Below are 16,075 nucleotides of genomic sequence, written 5' to 3' on the forward strand. Positions count from 1 at the left end.
ACCGGACGTGCTGAGCCGGGGAGCCCAGGGCCCCGAGGACCAGGCCAGGAGGAGGTCTGTGCAGGGCGGGCAGCACGGAAGTCCGGCGCGGGGGACACAGACTCCGAGCTGTCGGCGGGACACCAAGGCCACTGTCGTGGGGCAGTGGGATCCGTGGGCTAGGTGGCCTCAAAGGCCCGGATGGGATGGGTTTCCCAGGGAAGGAGGCACCAGGACCACACGCTCAGTGCCATCAGGTGACAAGACAGGAGACAGGGGCCTTAAGGGTGGGCAGAGTGAGCGAGCAGAGATGAAGAACGGGGGCGTGGTCAGCACGCGGGGCGGGGCGGGGCGGGGCGGGCAGGACGGAGGCTGGTCGGGATCGGTGACCTGGCAGAGCACGGGGTGTGACCAGGCCTGCGGAGGCCTGAGCTCAAGCCACCATTCGTGGAGGGGGTGTCACCACGGGCCAGCGTCCAGGGTCGGGGGGTGGGTGGCAGAAGTCCCAGCACGGGCCAGGCTGGGGACTGGGGGCGGGTGGGGCGGCTGGCACCGCGGGTGAGAGCCTGGGGCAACGGGCGGGGGGCTCTGAGGGCGCAGGAGGCGCACTGAGCATGTGAAGACCGAGACCGTGACTGTGCGCAGACTGCCGTGGGCCCAGCGGCGCCCTCAGGGGTCCAGGCCTGGGGGCACGGCTGGCCATACAGGAGCTGGGGGCTTTGTGGGGCCTGGAGGGCAGACGGGGTCCCTGGGCCCTGACCCCGTGTGATGGGGATCCTTTCAGGAAGAGGGATCGGGACACGCGGAGGGACGGCCCCGTGAGGACAAGGGAAGAGCACAGCCGTCCTCACACGAGAAGAGAGGCCTGGGGTCGGGGGCCCCGCCCTGCTGCACCTGCATCCTGGACGTCGGCCTCCGGGACCGCGGGACAGAGAGCGTCTGAATTGAGTCACCTGGTCCGTGGTCCTGCCTCGCGCTGCCCCGGGACCCTGCCGTGGGGAGCTGTCACTCAGGGAAGGCTCAGGGGCTCCGTCCGCTCTCCAGTGCGGCCTGGGGCCGCTGTGGGATCAGAGGGGGCTCTGCGGCTGTTCCAGGGCCCCAGGCTTCTGCTCCCTGAGGACCTCAGGTCCCCGGCTGGCAGGGGAGGGGCCGGAAGCCCGGGAGGAAGGCTGGGGGTTCCGGGGGCCAGGCTGGACACACAGCAGCGAGAGCTCAGGGTCGGGGCCTCACCTGTCCGCGAGGTACGTGCCTCGGAGGGGGAGGGCGGCGGTGCGGAGGGCAGCCAGCCAGCTCCTGTCTCAGCCCCCTGGGCGAGATACGGGGGTGAGGCGGTGAGGGGCCAGGGTGCCCAGGGTGCTCCGGGGGTCCGGGTGGGCTGGTCAGGAAGCTCAGGCATGGGACAGGGAGAGCCTGGGTGGGACACAACTCCGGACGCGGATGCCCCGGGCTGGAGGCGCAAGAGAGAGCCAGGCGAAGGTGTTCGGGGCGGCAGTGCGAGCGCGCTGAGCTCGCCCGGTCTGGGGCGCACGGGGTGGCTTTCACACGGTGCAGGGTCCCGGGGCCCGGTCCCCCCACGGGCACCACAGACGCTGGGCGGGTTTGCTGTGGGGTCCCCCTCCTCCATCACGGGGAGCTGGGTCCCGGAGTCTGGGTGTGAGGAGGAGGCCCCCTGGGCTGCCTGGGGACGGGTGGGGACAGGATGTCTGAGAGGGAGCCGGGCAGACACGTTGGGGATGCCCAGCAGAGGAGGTGTTGTCTTCTCCCATTTTACAGATGGGGAAGGAGAAACTAGATCCGGAGCCGGGGCCCGTGAGCACGGAAGGGACGGCCGCGCAGAGGGGAGGGGTGCGGTCACCTGTGGGAAGGGTGACAGGCCTTGGGTTCTGCTCTGCGGCCTCTGATTTGGAGGATGAGGGCTGAGGTCACTGATGTGTGAGAGGGTCCTGGGGGGGCCTGCTGGGGCAGAGGTAGGGGTCGGCATGGGCGTGCACTGGTACCCGTCTGTCCCCGGAGTTGCCAGAAATCCCCTCCGGAGCAAGGGGGTGGGTGCAGGGCAGGAGGGCCCCCTCCCCAAGGCTGGGGTCCCAGGTGACCGTGGGTGGGCACGGGGGTGGGGCAGAAGCTGTCTGGAGGGTCTCCCCATGGGCTGGGCCTCCTCCAAGGATGAAGGCTTTGAGTCCAGCAAGGACGCTGGTGATCTGGGTGGTTGGGAGATGGGGAGCCGTGGGGGACCCCAGCGGATGTCAGAGGGCCTCAGGCAGCCAGAGAAGCGAGGAAGCGAGTGCACTCTGGAGGCCGGTTTGGACAGTGGACACCGAAACTCCTGTGTCCCCCACAAGGGCCTACCTCCCCTCCAGTGATGGTTGTCCAGCCCTCGGGGCTGAGGGCTCATGGAAGCCTTCTTGGAGGAGGTGACATGGAGGGTGGGGTGGAGGCGGCCGCGGGACAGCCCAGAGATGTTTCGAGGCCGGGGGCTGAGGTGGGTGTGGCGTCTGTGAGGCTGGGGTGAGCCTCCGGAGCCCCCCCAGCCCGGCCGGCCGGTGATGAGATGCTCTCGTGTCCGATTTTATAGTGGGCGAGACTGAGGCCCGGCGGCCCGGCTGGAGGAGTCAGGGAAACGGAAACAGGACAGTGGGGGGCAGGGAGGCCCCATGAGGGGCAAAGGCAGGTCAGGGCCCAGACAGAGCTGGTGCTCAGGGACCAAGGAAAGGACAGTTTGCAGGGGTGAGGCAGGCCGGGGAGAGGGCTGGGCCGCGGTGGGCGGACGCTCACTCACAGAGGGACTCTGGCTCCAGGGCCCCCCTCGGGCTTCCCCTGGGCCAGCAGGGGTGGAGGTGAAGAGGGTTGGGAAACCCCTCCAAGTCCGGTCATATCCGGAAAGCTCCTGCACCACGCCCATCCCAGGCCCCCGGCTCCCAGGTGGCACGGCCCCCCTGCCCTGTCTCCTGGCCCGCCCCCACTCACCCCCTCACCTCCGCCTCGTCCAGGGAGAGGTGCGGTGCCCCCGCAGCCCGGCGCTGTGGTCCTGGCCCCAGTGCTCGCCCGACATGGCCACATCCCTCGTGACCTGTTTTCACGTTTGCTCAAGAACTTCATAGTTTCGCTGGGCAAAGAGCAGTCCCACGTCGGAGAAGCTCCTTCGAACTTACGGAAGAGTTTCAGGAAGAAGAGGGCGACGAGGGGCACCCGGGGGCTCTGCGGGCGGCGCAGCTGCCTTCGGCTCAGGTCCCGGGGTGGAGCCCCGCATCGGGTTCCCTGCCCCGCGGGGAGCCTGCCTCGCCCTCTCCCACGCCCCCTGCTTGTGCTCCCTCTCTCGCCGTCAAACAGGTAAATAAAATATTGTAAGAAGGAGAACACAGAGGAGACTCGCACATCCCCGACCCTCCGCCCCGGCTCCTCAGGGCCCTGGGCGCCGTGCGACCTGCTTCCTGGAGACGGGGCGTGGGTGTCCTGCCTGCCCAAGGCGCAGACCTGGACGCAGTCCGTTCTGCACGAAACCCCACTTCTGTTGCCCCTGCCACACAGCGTCCTTGTCACCCGCTGCCTCTCTTCCGTCACTGCCCCGCCCCCCCCGCCCGCTGGCCCAGCGCTCAGCCTCTCCTCCACGAGGCTCTCCATGCAGGTGTCGTCGGGGACCAAGGCCTGGGCGCTGGGGTGCTCTGCGCCTCTTGGCCTTGTGGCCTGGAGACAGGGAAATGGCTGTGGGCGCGAACCTGCCCCCCCCGGGGCACCCCTCCTCCGACACCTGCGCACACGCCCAGCTCACCCACGCGCGCCCTCCTGTCCTTGACCTCCAGCACGTGGATTCCAGACTGCACCCTCCCCCGCCACACCCCCGCTGAGGTGCCCCCGGGGCTGTGTGTCCACCCTGACCTCCAGCATCACCCACTGCGCAGGCCCATCCCCTGCACCGAGGCTGCCCTCCTCCGCCCTTCGGGGGTCCTCCCTGGGCAGCGCGTGGCTGGGGACTCCGGGAGCGGCGTCCTCCTCCGCCCCCGCCTGCCCATTGTCTGGGCATCACTCACTTCCGAGGACGCCCAGACCCCCATCTCCAGCCTGGGCCCCCGCACCCAGCAAGCCTACAACCCAGAGCCAGCCCCGACCTGCTCTGACCCCCTTCTCTGGAGGCCCCCAGCCTGGTCCTCCTCAGCATGGCCTGGGCATCCCGTCTGCCTGTCCACCAAGTCCTCTCATACACCTCCCCTCTGCCACGGCCCTCCCTCCCGGGGGGCGGCCATGTTTCCTCTCCACTGCAGCCCCGCAAAGATGGTTCCAGAATGCAGAGCCCTCCCCACCCACGTGCTGGGGGCTGGGCCACAGGCTTGGCAGAAATCCCAAAAGGCCGTGGGTCTGCAGGCCCTTTTGCCTGGGGTGCACCAGGACGGCCGGGCGGGCGGGGGAGAGGTGTGGGGCGCCGGCACCAGGGGCTGGTGCGGAGCTGGACTCGGTGTTTGCTCCAGGGTCTGGTCTGGTTTTCCGCGTCCTCTGTTCCCTCATCCACTCACTCATGGGGTCATTAGAGAGTGTGATAAGCACCCACAAATCCGCTTCCCCGTCTGAGAATTGCAACATCCCCCAAACCTACATGCTTCCCCTCCGGGCGCTCCTGCTCAGGTCCCCCGGGGGGAATCACTACCCAGAATTTTGTGTTTGACATTTCCTTGACTTAAACAAAAAACAAAAACTCATTTCCCCACACAGTGAGTCTTCTCAAACCCAGTGAGCGGAGTCTTGTGGGAGCCAGGTCCCCAGCGCCCTGCCTCCCTCTCCTGGTGGACACCGGCCCTGGACAGCTGCCCAGGTCACTCTGTTAGGTCCGTGGTAGGGCACTGCCTCTCTCGCCCTATCCAGCCAAAACCTGCTCCGTGAACCAGGCCGGAACACCCCTGGGTCCTCTCCACCCTGCCGACAGGCGCAGGGGCCCAAGGGTTGACTAGGCAGGGCCCCAGGCTGCAGGCTCTCCGAGGAGGGGCCGTCAGGTCGCCCCTGGAAGGACGGACCCAGACCGTGGGGCTGCAGCAGGGCCCCGGAGCTGAACTCAGGCGAGGCCGCGGGGCAGGCCAACGTGGTCCCTTGAGGTAGCCCGAGGCCAAGGGCACAACCCTTCCCGTGTCTGGCCGCTGGCACGTCCAGAGGGCAAGGGCATGGCGGCAGCCTGTCCTTCCTGGGCACCCTTCCGATGACCTGAGTGGAGGGACCTTGGGGGGGGTCATCTGTCATTCCCTGCAGAGGACGTGGGACAGTGTGACCTTGTTGGGATGGTCCTCCTCGGGGCCTGTCTGGGGCATCATTCCTGGACGTGTGAGGAGGCCTGTGGCCTTGGGGAGGGGCAGAAGGCAAGACGAGCCCTCCCCGGGGCCTGCTGTGGGGCTGGGTTGGCCTGACATCAGTTCCCAGGCGTGAGCGTGGACTGCAGCTTGGGTGTGTCCCTACTCCGTGGGCAGAAGTCACCCTGGGAGCTTCTGACCCAGGGCTGCGCCCATGCGTCCCTCAAGAGAAGAACGGGAGCTGCCCACCTTGCACGGGGAGGGCCCGCCTGTGTGGCCCCCGGCCTGGAATCATGCCGAATGGACAGGATCTCTGGGCCCGGCAGGTTCCCCCAGAGGACCACGCAGGGGACAGATGCTCTCCTCTCCAGAATCCTGGCTCACACAGGACTCAGGCCACAGGGTGGGGCGTGTCCAGGGCAAGCCTCGGGGAACCCCAGGGGCTGACGGGTCACCACTGACCACAACGCACAGCTCTTGGGTGCAGGCTGGGTGGCTGCCAGCGCCTGGCCACCAGCACCACACCGAACACCCGGCAGCCCTTCGGGAGCCCCCCGCCGCCCCCGCCCCGGGCTTCCCCCAGCGCGCGGGGGTTCGCCGGGCGCCCGGCGGCAGTGTGCGGGCAACGAGGCCGCGCAGGAGCAGACCAGAGCAGTCACGGGGATTGGAATCCTTTATTGAGCCCTGAGACGGGCTGTGTCCTCCTCGTCCCTCCGCCGGCAGCGCCAGGCCGGGCGCGGGGGCGGCGGGCGGCCTAGGCCTCGGTCTCGAACATCTTCTTGCGGCCCTCCATGCCCGACTTCTCCTCGATGTTTTTCCGCCAGTCGCCCACGTCGCGCAGGTCCCGCTCCTGGGGACGGGGCGGCGGGCGCTGAGCCGGCGGCACAGCCCGCAGCCCCGTCCGTCTCCCCCGGGGGGCGGGCGCAGGGCAGCCCTGCGGGGCGCAGGGCCTGCGCGTACCTTCTCCGTGTCCTCCTTCTTGACCTGCTTCAGGTTGGCCCGCAGGTCCATGCACACCTTGTGCTTGGAGCCCAGCAGCGCCTTGAGCATGGCGTCGGCCGACATGCGCACCCTCCTCAGCGGAGGCCTCTTGAACTTGCCTCTCAGGTCGAACAGCTTCTGGTTCATGTCCTCCAGCTGCGAGGCGCGGGGACGGCAGGTGGGAGCCAGCGGCGGCCAGGGCCCCCTACCCCCGCGGGCTGGAGCGCCCCTCGCCCCGGCCGGCCCCGCCCCTCGCCCCGGCCGGCCCCGCCCCTCGCCCGCCCCCGGCCCCGCCCCTCGCCCGCCCCGGCCCCGCCCCTCGCCCCGCTCACCTCCTTGGTGCTCTTCTGGACCCTCACTTCCATGTCATACTTCTCCTCCTCCGCAGCGTCGATCTTGGCGTGCAGCTGTTTGCAGAGCTCCTGGGGGAGGGGGCGGCCGGTGGGAGGGGGGCAGTGGTTCACCTCCACCTGCCCTAACCACCTTCTGCACCGGCGGGGAAACCGAGGCAGCAGGCCGGAGTGCTGCTGGGGTGGGGTACCTGCACTTCGGACATGGAGCTGGGGAGGTGCAGGGGGGGGCAGTGCTCGGACAGGTAGTTCTGCTTCTCTGACTCCCGGCGACCCTCCTCCTTCTCCAGCTCCGTGGCCGCAATCTGGAGCATGACACTCTGCGGGGGGCAGGGGGGCAGGGGGCAGACCAGTGAGGGACGGTGGGGGCCCAGCCCCGCACACACCCCAGGACCCAGGATGGCCCTCTCGGGGGACAGCACCTACCTTCAGGTGCTGTCTCCGGGCCGTGATGGCCCTGTTGCGTTTCTGAAGGGTGGGAGGGAGGAAGCAGAGTCAGGGCCCGTCTGGGTCCCCAGCACCCCCACATCCCTCCGCACTTGTCTCCCGGGGGGGGGGGGCCGGTGGGACCCGTCTAGGAGGCAGCTGGACCTGGGGCTCCTGAGGCCTGCTTGGGGGCCCCGGGCCCAGAACACCTGTGCCCACGTGGCAGGTGAGGTCCGAAGGCTCAGGGTGGGGGGTGGAGAAGGTTGATGCCTCCGGAGCAGCGGGAGACGCAAGGGAACCCAGCAAGGGAACCCAGCAGGGCCCGGGGGGCGGGGGTGCAGTGGAAAAGGAGAAGGGATTCTGGAAACCAGCCACGGCCTCACTTCCCCTCCCCTGCGAGGCGCTGAGACCACTTCCTCTGTCTCTGCGAGGCTAGGTGGCTGGGTGGGGCGCGTTCAGGGGGCGGGCTGGTCAGCTTCCCTTAAGCTTCGACCTCTGACCTGCCCCAGGTAGGGGGTCCCATCCGCTCTGTGTTTCATGCCCTCCCCCGGCACCCCAAGCAGGTACTCACCTCCTCACTGTCCCAGGGAGGGGGCGGGAGCGTGGGGGGAAGAGAAGAGAGAAGTTAGGGACATGGATGGGGCCGTGGGATGGGGTCGCTGCTAGTGAAGGTGGCCAGAGGGGGCTGGGGGAGCTACAGAGACCCCCCAGGTGGGGGAGGGCAGCAGGGGCCCTGGGTTTGGGGCTGACTTACTCCCCCATCCTGATGTCCTGTGCTTAGAGCCTGTGGGAGAGAAAAGGTCTGGGCATGAGGGCCACGGTCCCCATCCCTCCGCGGACACCCGCTGCCCACGTGGGGGGGCCAGGCCTCACACCAACCCTGCCCCGTGTCGCCCTGCCCAGCTCTGGCCTCCTTGGAGGCGCTGTCTTGGGATTCCCAGGGTGAGAAGAGGAGAAAGTGTTCCCAAAATGTCCTGGGCGGGGCCCGGGCTGCTGCAGCTGTCCCTGGGCTGGTGGGGGGGGGGGGGGACGGGCCCTCGCAGGTGGCCACCAGAGCCACCCAGCTATTTTTAGTTCTGTTCCTTCGGCTCTGGGCCCAAGTGCATGCAAGAAACTGCTCCCGCCTGGGGCTGGGGTCCCTCGGCCCGTCAGATCCCCTCCTCATGTCCCGCCCAGAAGTGAGGCCCTGTGATCCAGGGGCTGTCTGTGACCCCTGCACCCCCCGCCCCCTCCGGATGCATCTCTGCCTGGCTCCCAACTCCCTGGAGCTCCCCCAGAGAGGCTGCTGGAGACCCCAACCCCCAGGACCCCCACCCTGGGATGTTATCCTGCAAGCCAGCTCAAGAAGCGCGTGTCCTCGGCCTAAGCTGGCCGGGCTGGCCTCACCTAGCGTCTGGGCAGCAGCACTGGGAGCGAGGTCAGGCCAGCAGCGGCAAGCTGGGCTGGTGGGCCCAGGGGGAGGGGTATAAATGGCCTCCCCCAGGCTGGGCCCCTGCTCAGAAAGGGCATGGAGCCCTCCTCAGACCAATGGGGGCACAGGGGCCTCCCCACCTGCCCAGGCCGCCTGGCCCGGCCCAGCCGCGTGCTGTCGTCCAGTCCAAGAAGTCTTGGTGGGGGGGGGGGGGTGGCGAGGTTGGGTTGCTCTATTTAGAGCTCGGTGACAAGTTCGAGAAGCCTCCCTTGTTCCTACAAGGAACTGCTGGTCAGCTGTCTGCGGCCTGGCTGGGCCACCACAGGTCACAGGCTCAGGGTCAGCTGAGGGATCACTCAGGCCCTAAGCCAGGGCGCGCGCCTCAGTTTCCCCTCCGCTTCCCCTGGGGGGCAGGCTTCCTGGGCCCGGAGCAGCTGCCCTGCGGCTCCCACGGGCCAGGGGTCCCCGGCATGAGCTGGCCGCGTCTCTTCCTTCCTCCAAGCTGGCTCCAGCTTGGGGGCAAGGCCTGGACCCCCAAATGTGGCCCACGGCCACGGCCAGGGCCTTCTGGGTGGGGGCCGCCCTCCCCCAGCTGCGATCCTGTCCCCCCAGCCAGGAACAGGAGTGGGGGCGGGTGCTGGCCGTGCAGCCGCCGGAACGCCCGGCCCTGGGGGGGTTCCTGGCTCCCTCGGAACCTGTCCTTCAACCCCAGGATGGCGGCACCACCCGCCTGGGAACCTCTCCCTGACCCGCGGGGCCTGGGGCCCGCCTGGCTGCCTGGGCAGGCCCGGACTGCTGCCCTTCTCACCCCGGCCGGGCCTGCGCCCCTCACCCGGGCCCCCCACCCAGCAGAGACATCCGGAGGACCATGACTTGGAATCCTCTGAGCTGGGGGCGCGTGGCCCCAGCCCCGCCGGCCTCACGGGCCGTGGGGAGGGTCAGGGGGAGCTAAAGCCGTCCAGATGTGTGGGGATTAGAGCTGCATTCCTGGCCAGGGCTGAGCCCCCGAGGCCTGCGGCTTCTGAAGACATCTACCGCCCCCTGCCGTCTGGATGGGGAGGCCCGTGGCAGCCGCCGTCGGAAAGTGGGGGGCCCTGCAGGCGGCTAAAGCGGCCCCTTGGGTTGGGGTCCTTTCCCTCGGCCGTGACCACCCCCAACTGCCTCCTGATTCCCCTTGTGTCCCCATGGGGCCAGCTGCAGCCTCCCTCCCAGACCCTGCGGCCCCACTGCCAGGGAGGGCTGCCTTCCTCTTTGCACCATCCCTGCCGGCCCCAGAGGGGACCCCTTCACCCCACCGAGGGGTCAGGCACGGGTCAGAGGCCTCAGGGCCCCAGGACCCTGGAAGGAGTCCTCTCCGGCAGCAGTGCTGGAGGAGCCCCTGGCCCCACAGTGTCTGTGGGCTCAGAAAGGACACTCGGCCACGGCAAGAACAAGGATTTATTACGGTGTCCCCCGGGGAAGCCAGGACAGCACCCCCACCTCAGTCCCGGGAGCCAGGCAAGGTCAGATGCAGGCGGGGCTTCAGGCCCAGAGCACGGTCCACCTCCCTGGCCGGACGCAGGGGGTGCCACTGGGCGACGGGCCGCCGGGCGTGGGCCAGCATGTCTGCCCAGTGCCGCAGGGGCTGACCAGAGGCCCGGGCACCAAGCAGTACCTTGCCCACCGGCTCAGCCCGAAACTGTGGGCCCCGGGCCCAGACAGCCAGCACCAGGTCCACGCTCTGGGCGGAGGCCCGCCGAGGTGCATGGGGGAAGAGAAAGTCAGCGGTCGGTTTGGCCCCAAGGCCCCCCCCCCCCACCCTTCCTCCAGGCAGCCCACCTGGATCTGGCTGAAGGGCACAAGGAATGTGAAGGCCTCGTTGAAGTAGGGGGAGGCGGTGCCCTTGCGAGCCGCCGTCTTTCTCTTCCGCCACTTTCGCTGGTTCAGCATGAGCTGGACCTTCACATATGGGTCTGGGCAGGAAAGGGATCCGAGGTGTCCCAGGTCTGAGGGCCGAGCCCAGGGCACCCTCTCTGCGCAGAAGGGCACGCACGGCTCTCACCTGCCAGGCCCGGGCTCAGACCTCGCGCCTCCAGCACAACTACGGTCATCCGGCCCGAGCTGGGGACGTAGCGGAGCGAGAGACACAGCTCTCCCGACGGCTCGGGCTACGGGCGGTGAGAGAGGACCTCAGTCTCGCCGAGGCAGCCAGGGCAGGGACAGGCTGGAGCCCCGCAGCGCGTGGCCTCACCTCCGCGGCGCCTGGCGGGCCCAGCTGGTACCACTGCTCCAGGACGTGCTGCAGGTCGACGGCGCCCAGCGGCAGGCTGAGCTCCCCCAGCGGCTCGGGGGCAGAGAAGCGCTTGGAGCCCAGCACCTGCACCCGCAGCGTGGCCCCAGCCAGCTCTTCCTGCGGTATCTGTGGACACGGGTGTGAGCCGGGCACCCCTCCCCCGGCCCGCGCCCCCCCTCGCCCCCCCAGCCCCGACGCACGTGGAAGCAGCAGGTCTCCTGAAACGCGGGGCAGAGTGTGCCGCGGTGCACCCTCGTCTCGTGGCTGTGCCCTGCCTGGGTGGAGAGGCTGACGCGGGCGTAGGGGTCCGCCGTGCCACCCGGCCCACAGGCCCTCAGGTCCGCGGCCTGCTTGAGGCCCACCTTGATCTGGGAGTCGAGGGGACTCAGCCTGGGCCCCTCCCTGGTCAGCCCCGCACCCAGCACCAGCCTGACACCCAAGCCCTCCCTGAACCCGCAGACCCTCGGGGCCTGCCCGGGGCCGCACACCTCCTGCCTTGAGAAGTCATACTCCAGGGAGAGCTGCAGGCGCCCCCAGTGCTGGGCGTCCTCCATGGCAGTCTCTGAGGTATCCACATCCGGTTGCACCTGGAGAAAGTAGGGACAGGCGACAGTGCTGCTGGGACGCCCAGGCCAGGCCACGCAAGGACTCATATCCTCAGCACAGTTCTGTGAGATGGGGCTTAGTGGACGGGTCTCCTCCAGAGCCACCTCGAGCACCACTGCCTTTCCCCAGACCTTCCCGTGGCTCCCTGTGGCCCGGGACCAATCTCTGGGGCTGGCGTTCAGGGCCTCCAGGCCTTAGTCCCACCTGCCTCCCTAATACCGTGGCTCGCCACTTCTACTACCAGTGGCGGGGGTGGGGGGGCCCTCCCTGCCTCTGCTCCTACGGAGACCAGACCATCGCTGGGGCCTGAGCCTGCCCTGAAGCTGGGCCTTGAGCTGCTCTCGGGGATGGTCCAGCCCAGAGCAGGGCTCCAGGAGCGCGGGTGTCCTCACCAGGTGGGAGCTGGTGGTCCCTTGAAGACTGCCCAGGCCCACAGCCTCCCTGTCCCTGGGCTTCTTCCTGTGGCCACGGCGGCAGCAGCAGCAGACAGCACAGAGGAGGCAGGAGACCATGAGGACGCCGGCAGCCACAGCAATGGCAATGATTGCCCAGCGGGGCCCTGGGCGGGGTGGGGGGGGGTGCGGGAATGGAGCGGAGATGCCCCCCCGGACAGCACCAGACCCCGCCAGGCCCACCGTCCCCATGCACGTCTGGGGAATCCCACAACTCACAAGGGAGCCTGGCGATGAGGTCCGGAATGGGTATAGCCGTGGTGCCGGCCGGGGCCGGGGTGCTGTGGGGGCCCAGGGGGTGCCCCATCTTCCCTCCCTGCTGGCTGGGAGCAGACAGCAGGGGTGGCTGGCTCACCTCTGGGGCTGGCCCCTCAGCCCCCGGCCCACTGCCACACTGCCCAGCAGCAGCGGGCCCGGGGTCTGCCTGGGCAAGGAGGCAGCCTGGGGTAGCCAGGGGCAAGGGCTCTGAGTAGAGCTAAGGGGAGGGAGGCACTGGGCTCTGGCCAAAGTGCCAGCTTGGCTGCCACAGGCCCAGCCTCCTGGCCACCTCCCCAGCCCCCAACCCCCAGCCCCAGCCGAGGAGGCCAGGTGTCCTCCTTACAGAGCCCCCTCCTCCAGGAAAGCCCATTCTTTCCGGGGCTCCCTCCCTTGGGCCCTGGTCCCCGCCTGGGGGCTGTTGTCGGGGTCCTGACTCATCCCTGGCCCTGACCTCAGGCCCACTCTGGTTTTTCGGTCACACAGGTGGACCGCCCCAGCCTTGGAGTGCTCAGGGAGCAAAGAGATGGGGACTCTGGGGGGCCAGGGCTCTGCTGGGGTCACGGGGGCACATGGGGTAGGAGCGGGGGTCGGCTGCCGGGGGGAGCTTGTCCAAGCAAGCCCGGGCTGGAGATGTTCCCGGCATGGGCTGGGTGCCAGCAGCGCCTGGGGAGCAGGAGAGGTGGGGGCAGGCAGGGACAGGGTGAAGCTGGGAGCGGCCAGAACATTCCTTGCAAACTGACTCAGCAGCCACTGCCCAGACCTGCCCACCTGCCGACCTGCCACCCTTCTTGCCGGTGGGAGGGAGGGGGGCGCGGCGCAGCCTACCTGCCGGGGGCCCCGGGGCAGGAGCACACCTGGCCAGCCGGGGCTGGCTGCTCCCACCCACACCAGGGACCGGGGACGCAGAGCTGGGGGTGCTGGAGGCCACGATGGTGCCCACTGAGACCCCAGACCCACGGGCACCCTCCCCCCACCGGCTTAGCTCCTCCTGGCCTCCCCCAGCAGCCAAGGTTGGAGCCTGCCACCCCCCAACCCAGGGACCCGGATGTGGCCGTGACACCCATGCACACAGCACCAACGCCCCCTCCCCAGCAGGTCGGGCAGGGGCCACCCTACTCCCAGCACCAACCTGAGCCTTCAGAGTTCAGTGGAGGGAGTTTTGGCCCTGAGAGTGCCCAGGCCCCAGGTGTCCCCGTCCCAGGCCTGGCCGTGTCACCGGGAGGGCTGTGTGTGTTGTTCCCATGGGGTCTTGTACGGGTAGGGAGGAGGCAGCTGAGAGAGGAGCCGACGGCCAGGGAGCCGCAGCCCCGAGAACGGATGAGGAGGCGGGCCCCGCGCGGCAGGGAACCGTGCTCAGAGGGGCCCCGGCCTGGTTTAACGCCCGCCGTGGCTGTCTTGAAATTCTAGCCATTTTGAACCAAAGGCTGCGTGTTTTATGGGCCCCGCAAGTGACGGAGCTGATTCTGGTTCCTTTGGGGGAGCCTCTGCTGTGGGGTGCGGGTGCTCAGGGCGGCCCATAGGCCTCCCCCAGCCTCTGTCCTCTGAAGGATGCCGCAGGGGGCTCCGCTTCCCAGGGTGGCTGCTGGAGGGTCCCAGGGGGCGGCAGGCGGCCTGTGGGCTCGCGGGGGTCCCGCGGGGTCCTCAGAGCAGGACTCCGGAGGCCCAACCCAGAGCCCCCAGCTCCCCGAGAGTCAGCGAGACTTTCTGGAATGCCAGAGCCCACGTGTCTTCTGGAATTAAAGTCGCTTCATGGGAGACGTTCATGGCTGAGAATTCCAGGAGCCACGTCAGCACGGAATGTGTGTGTGTGTGTGTGTGTGTGTGTGTGTGTGTGTGAGAGAGAGAGAGAGAGAGTGGACAGGTCGGTGGGGGTGCCTGCGTGTGCGTGCCTCTGCCTGTGCCCGCGGCCGGGCAGCGTGGGCACGGACTCTGGGGGCCTGGCAGAATTCCCCGGCCACCCCAGGGAAGATGGACCCCTGGACCATGGGCCATGTCTGGAGCTGGCCCCTGAGGGTCCCGGGACGCGGGGGGTGCCGGTCACAGGCGCTGCGGGACCCCCAGGCGGGGGGGAGGGCACAGGGTCCCTCAGGACCTCCAGGTCCTCACGGTGGTGAAGGTTCGGGCAGACGCGCAGCCACCAGGTGGCGCCGCGGGCTCCGTAGGACCCAGACCGCGACTCGGGGAAGCGGGGCGCCCTGGGCGGGGGTGCGGGGTCGGGGGAAGCCGCAGCGACTGGGGGGCCTGCCTGGCTGAGGGCTCTCCTGCACCAGCGCCTGGGGCCGCCTTCCCGCCGCAGCTCGCCAGGTCACCCTCTGCTCAGGCGCCGGTGGCCCCGCAGGGAGGTCCCTCTCCCGCCCAGAAAGGGAGCCGCAGGGCGTCCTTCCTGAACGGAATCCCGGCCCCAGACGCGGGACGCGGGACGGGGACGCTCCCTCCTGCACATGCAGACACAACCCCGTGGCTCCCTGGGGACCGCACGGCCTCCTGGCCACCTCCCTGCAGGTCCCGGCTCTGCTCCCAAGGCCCTTCCCTCCCATCCCCCGCCCACTCACCCTTCAAGGCCTGCATGAGCCCCACCTCCTCCAGGAAGCCCTCCGGGTCACTCCCTGCCCTCCCACCTGACCTGCCTGGGGGTTTGTGCTGGACCTAGCCTGCCTCATCCACGCAGGAGCAGAGGGGCTCCATGGTGGCCTGGAGCCTGGCACCCTTGAAAGCCAAGCCAGCCACCCCCTCCACCTTCAGTCTGACTGGAATTGTCTGTCCTGTGGGCCCTCCTCCTGGGGAAAAGGAAGCCCCCCCGCCAGGTGCCGGATGGGAGGGCAGACCCCCAGGTGTGTCTCATTCTCACCTGCTTCCTGCACTTCCTGTGGCTGGCCTGGCCTCCAGGTCTTTCTCTCTACCCCGGGGACGTGGGGACCGTGCTGGGTGCCGTGGCCAGGCCTCCAGGAAAGAGACCGTCGTCTTGGTGGGGGAGGGGGTGAGAGGCCGGGCTTCAGGGAGCCCCACCTCAGGGCCGGAACTGCTGGCCCTCGGGAACTGGGGAACTCCCTTGGGAGGAGGGTCCTCCCCGAGACCTGGGTGCCAGGCCCCCCGCAGGGGTCCCTCCGGGGACGCTGGGCTCTCTCCCTCCCAGAGGCCCTGCGGGAGGGGGCGACGGCCTGTTTGGGCTGAACGTGAGGAGGGGCGGCTGCAGGGAGGTCAGGCTGGACGTGGCCTGGGAAGGTTCTACACCCGAGTCATGGGGACTCTGGGTCTGGAGGAGCGCGGCTTTCTGGAGCTGCTGAAACCAGGCACCGGGAGCGCACGGTGTGGCCAGGACCATAAAGCGTGTGCGGGACAGGGACCCGGCCAGGCGGCACCGTCATCAGTGACTGTCGGAGCCTGCCTGGTCCCGCCAGCGCCTGGGCTTCCAGACCTTCTGGAGGTCACTTTACCCCCGCATCGGGCCCGCCCCATCCCCAGAGGTCTCGGCTCCTGTCGGGCCAGCGGGCCAGAAGTCCTGGCCCCCCTTGCCCTGTGCCCCTTGCTCCGGTAGAGCCAGCGGGGCCGTGAGCTCAGCTCCCACACGGCTCAGGCCAGCTCAGCTGGTCTGGTCACCCCGGCTCCAATCCCTGCCTGCGCCCAGCCCCGAGTGGCCCTCCCAGGCCAGGGTGTCTCTCTGAACCAGTTCCTGCCGCGGGGGTGGGGGGGACACGGAGTCGGTTAATGCTTAACAGGACAGCTGGTGGCACCGGGGCGGCAGGCCGGGCTGGTCGGGCAGGGCTTCCGGGAGGCTGCTGCGGGGACACAGCATGCGGGTCAGGCATCGCAGGGCTCTGAGGATGCGTCCCCCTGTGCGGGGCTTGGCTCTTTCTCCAAGTCCTCCCCAGTGAGGGGGTTTGCCAGAAGCAGCTAGGCCCTCGGGGACCAGGAGCAGCCCCGGCTGTGCTCAGGGTGCTCGGGGGGCAGGCCGGGGCCCGTACTTTGGGGGGAGGATGCAGCGTGGGGGCCGCACGTGCTGTGGGGTCCTGGCGTGCAACGAGCACATGGCCCCTGCGTGCGGCCCTCCCCAGCCCTACTGTAGGGTCTTTGTG

General features: G+C 69.1%; 2 protein-coding genes across 2 annotated transcripts; both read right to left on the reverse strand.

Annotated features, from left to right (window-relative positions):
* Positions 1-5,901: 5,901 nt before the first annotated feature.
* TNNI2 (troponin I2, fast skeletal type) lies at positions 5,902-8,464 on the reverse strand. Its single transcript, XM_032359143.1, has 8 exons — positions 8,390-8,464; positions 7,758-7,787; positions 7,575-7,581; positions 7,004-7,045; positions 6,769-6,897; positions 6,560-6,649; positions 6,207-6,383; positions 5,902-6,096 (listed from the first exon to the last, which is right to left on the reverse strand). The coding sequence occupies exons 2-8, from the start codon at positions 7,763-7,765 to the stop codon at positions 6,001-6,003; spliced, it is 549 nt and encodes a 182-aa protein (XP_032215034.1). The 5' UTR covers positions 7,766-7,787; positions 8,390-8,464; the 3' UTR covers positions 5,902-6,000.
* A 1,373-nt stretch (positions 8,465-9,837) lies between these two features.
* On the reverse strand, positions 9,838-14,971 carry SYT8 (synaptotagmin 8). Its single transcript, XM_032359142.1, has 9 exons — positions 14,851-14,971; positions 11,964-12,067; positions 11,685-11,851; positions 11,175-11,273; positions 10,887-11,054; positions 10,645-10,812; positions 10,456-10,561; positions 10,233-10,366; positions 9,838-10,134 (listed from the first exon to the last, which is right to left on the reverse strand). The coding sequence occupies exons 2-9, from the start codon at positions 12,049-12,051 to the stop codon at positions 9,895-9,897; spliced, it is 1,170 nt and encodes a 389-aa protein (XP_032215033.1). The 5' UTR covers positions 12,052-12,067; positions 14,851-14,971; the 3' UTR covers positions 9,838-9,894.
* Between the last annotated feature and the right edge of the window lie 1,104 nt (positions 14,972-16,075).

The sequence above is a fragment of the Mustela erminea genome, chromosome 9 (genome assembly GCF_009829155.1).
Source record: "Mustela erminea isolate mMusErm1 chromosome 9, mMusErm1.Pri, whole genome shotgun sequence".
Taxonomy (NCBI): Eukaryota; Metazoa; Chordata; class Mammalia; order Carnivora; family Mustelidae; genus Mustela; species Mustela erminea.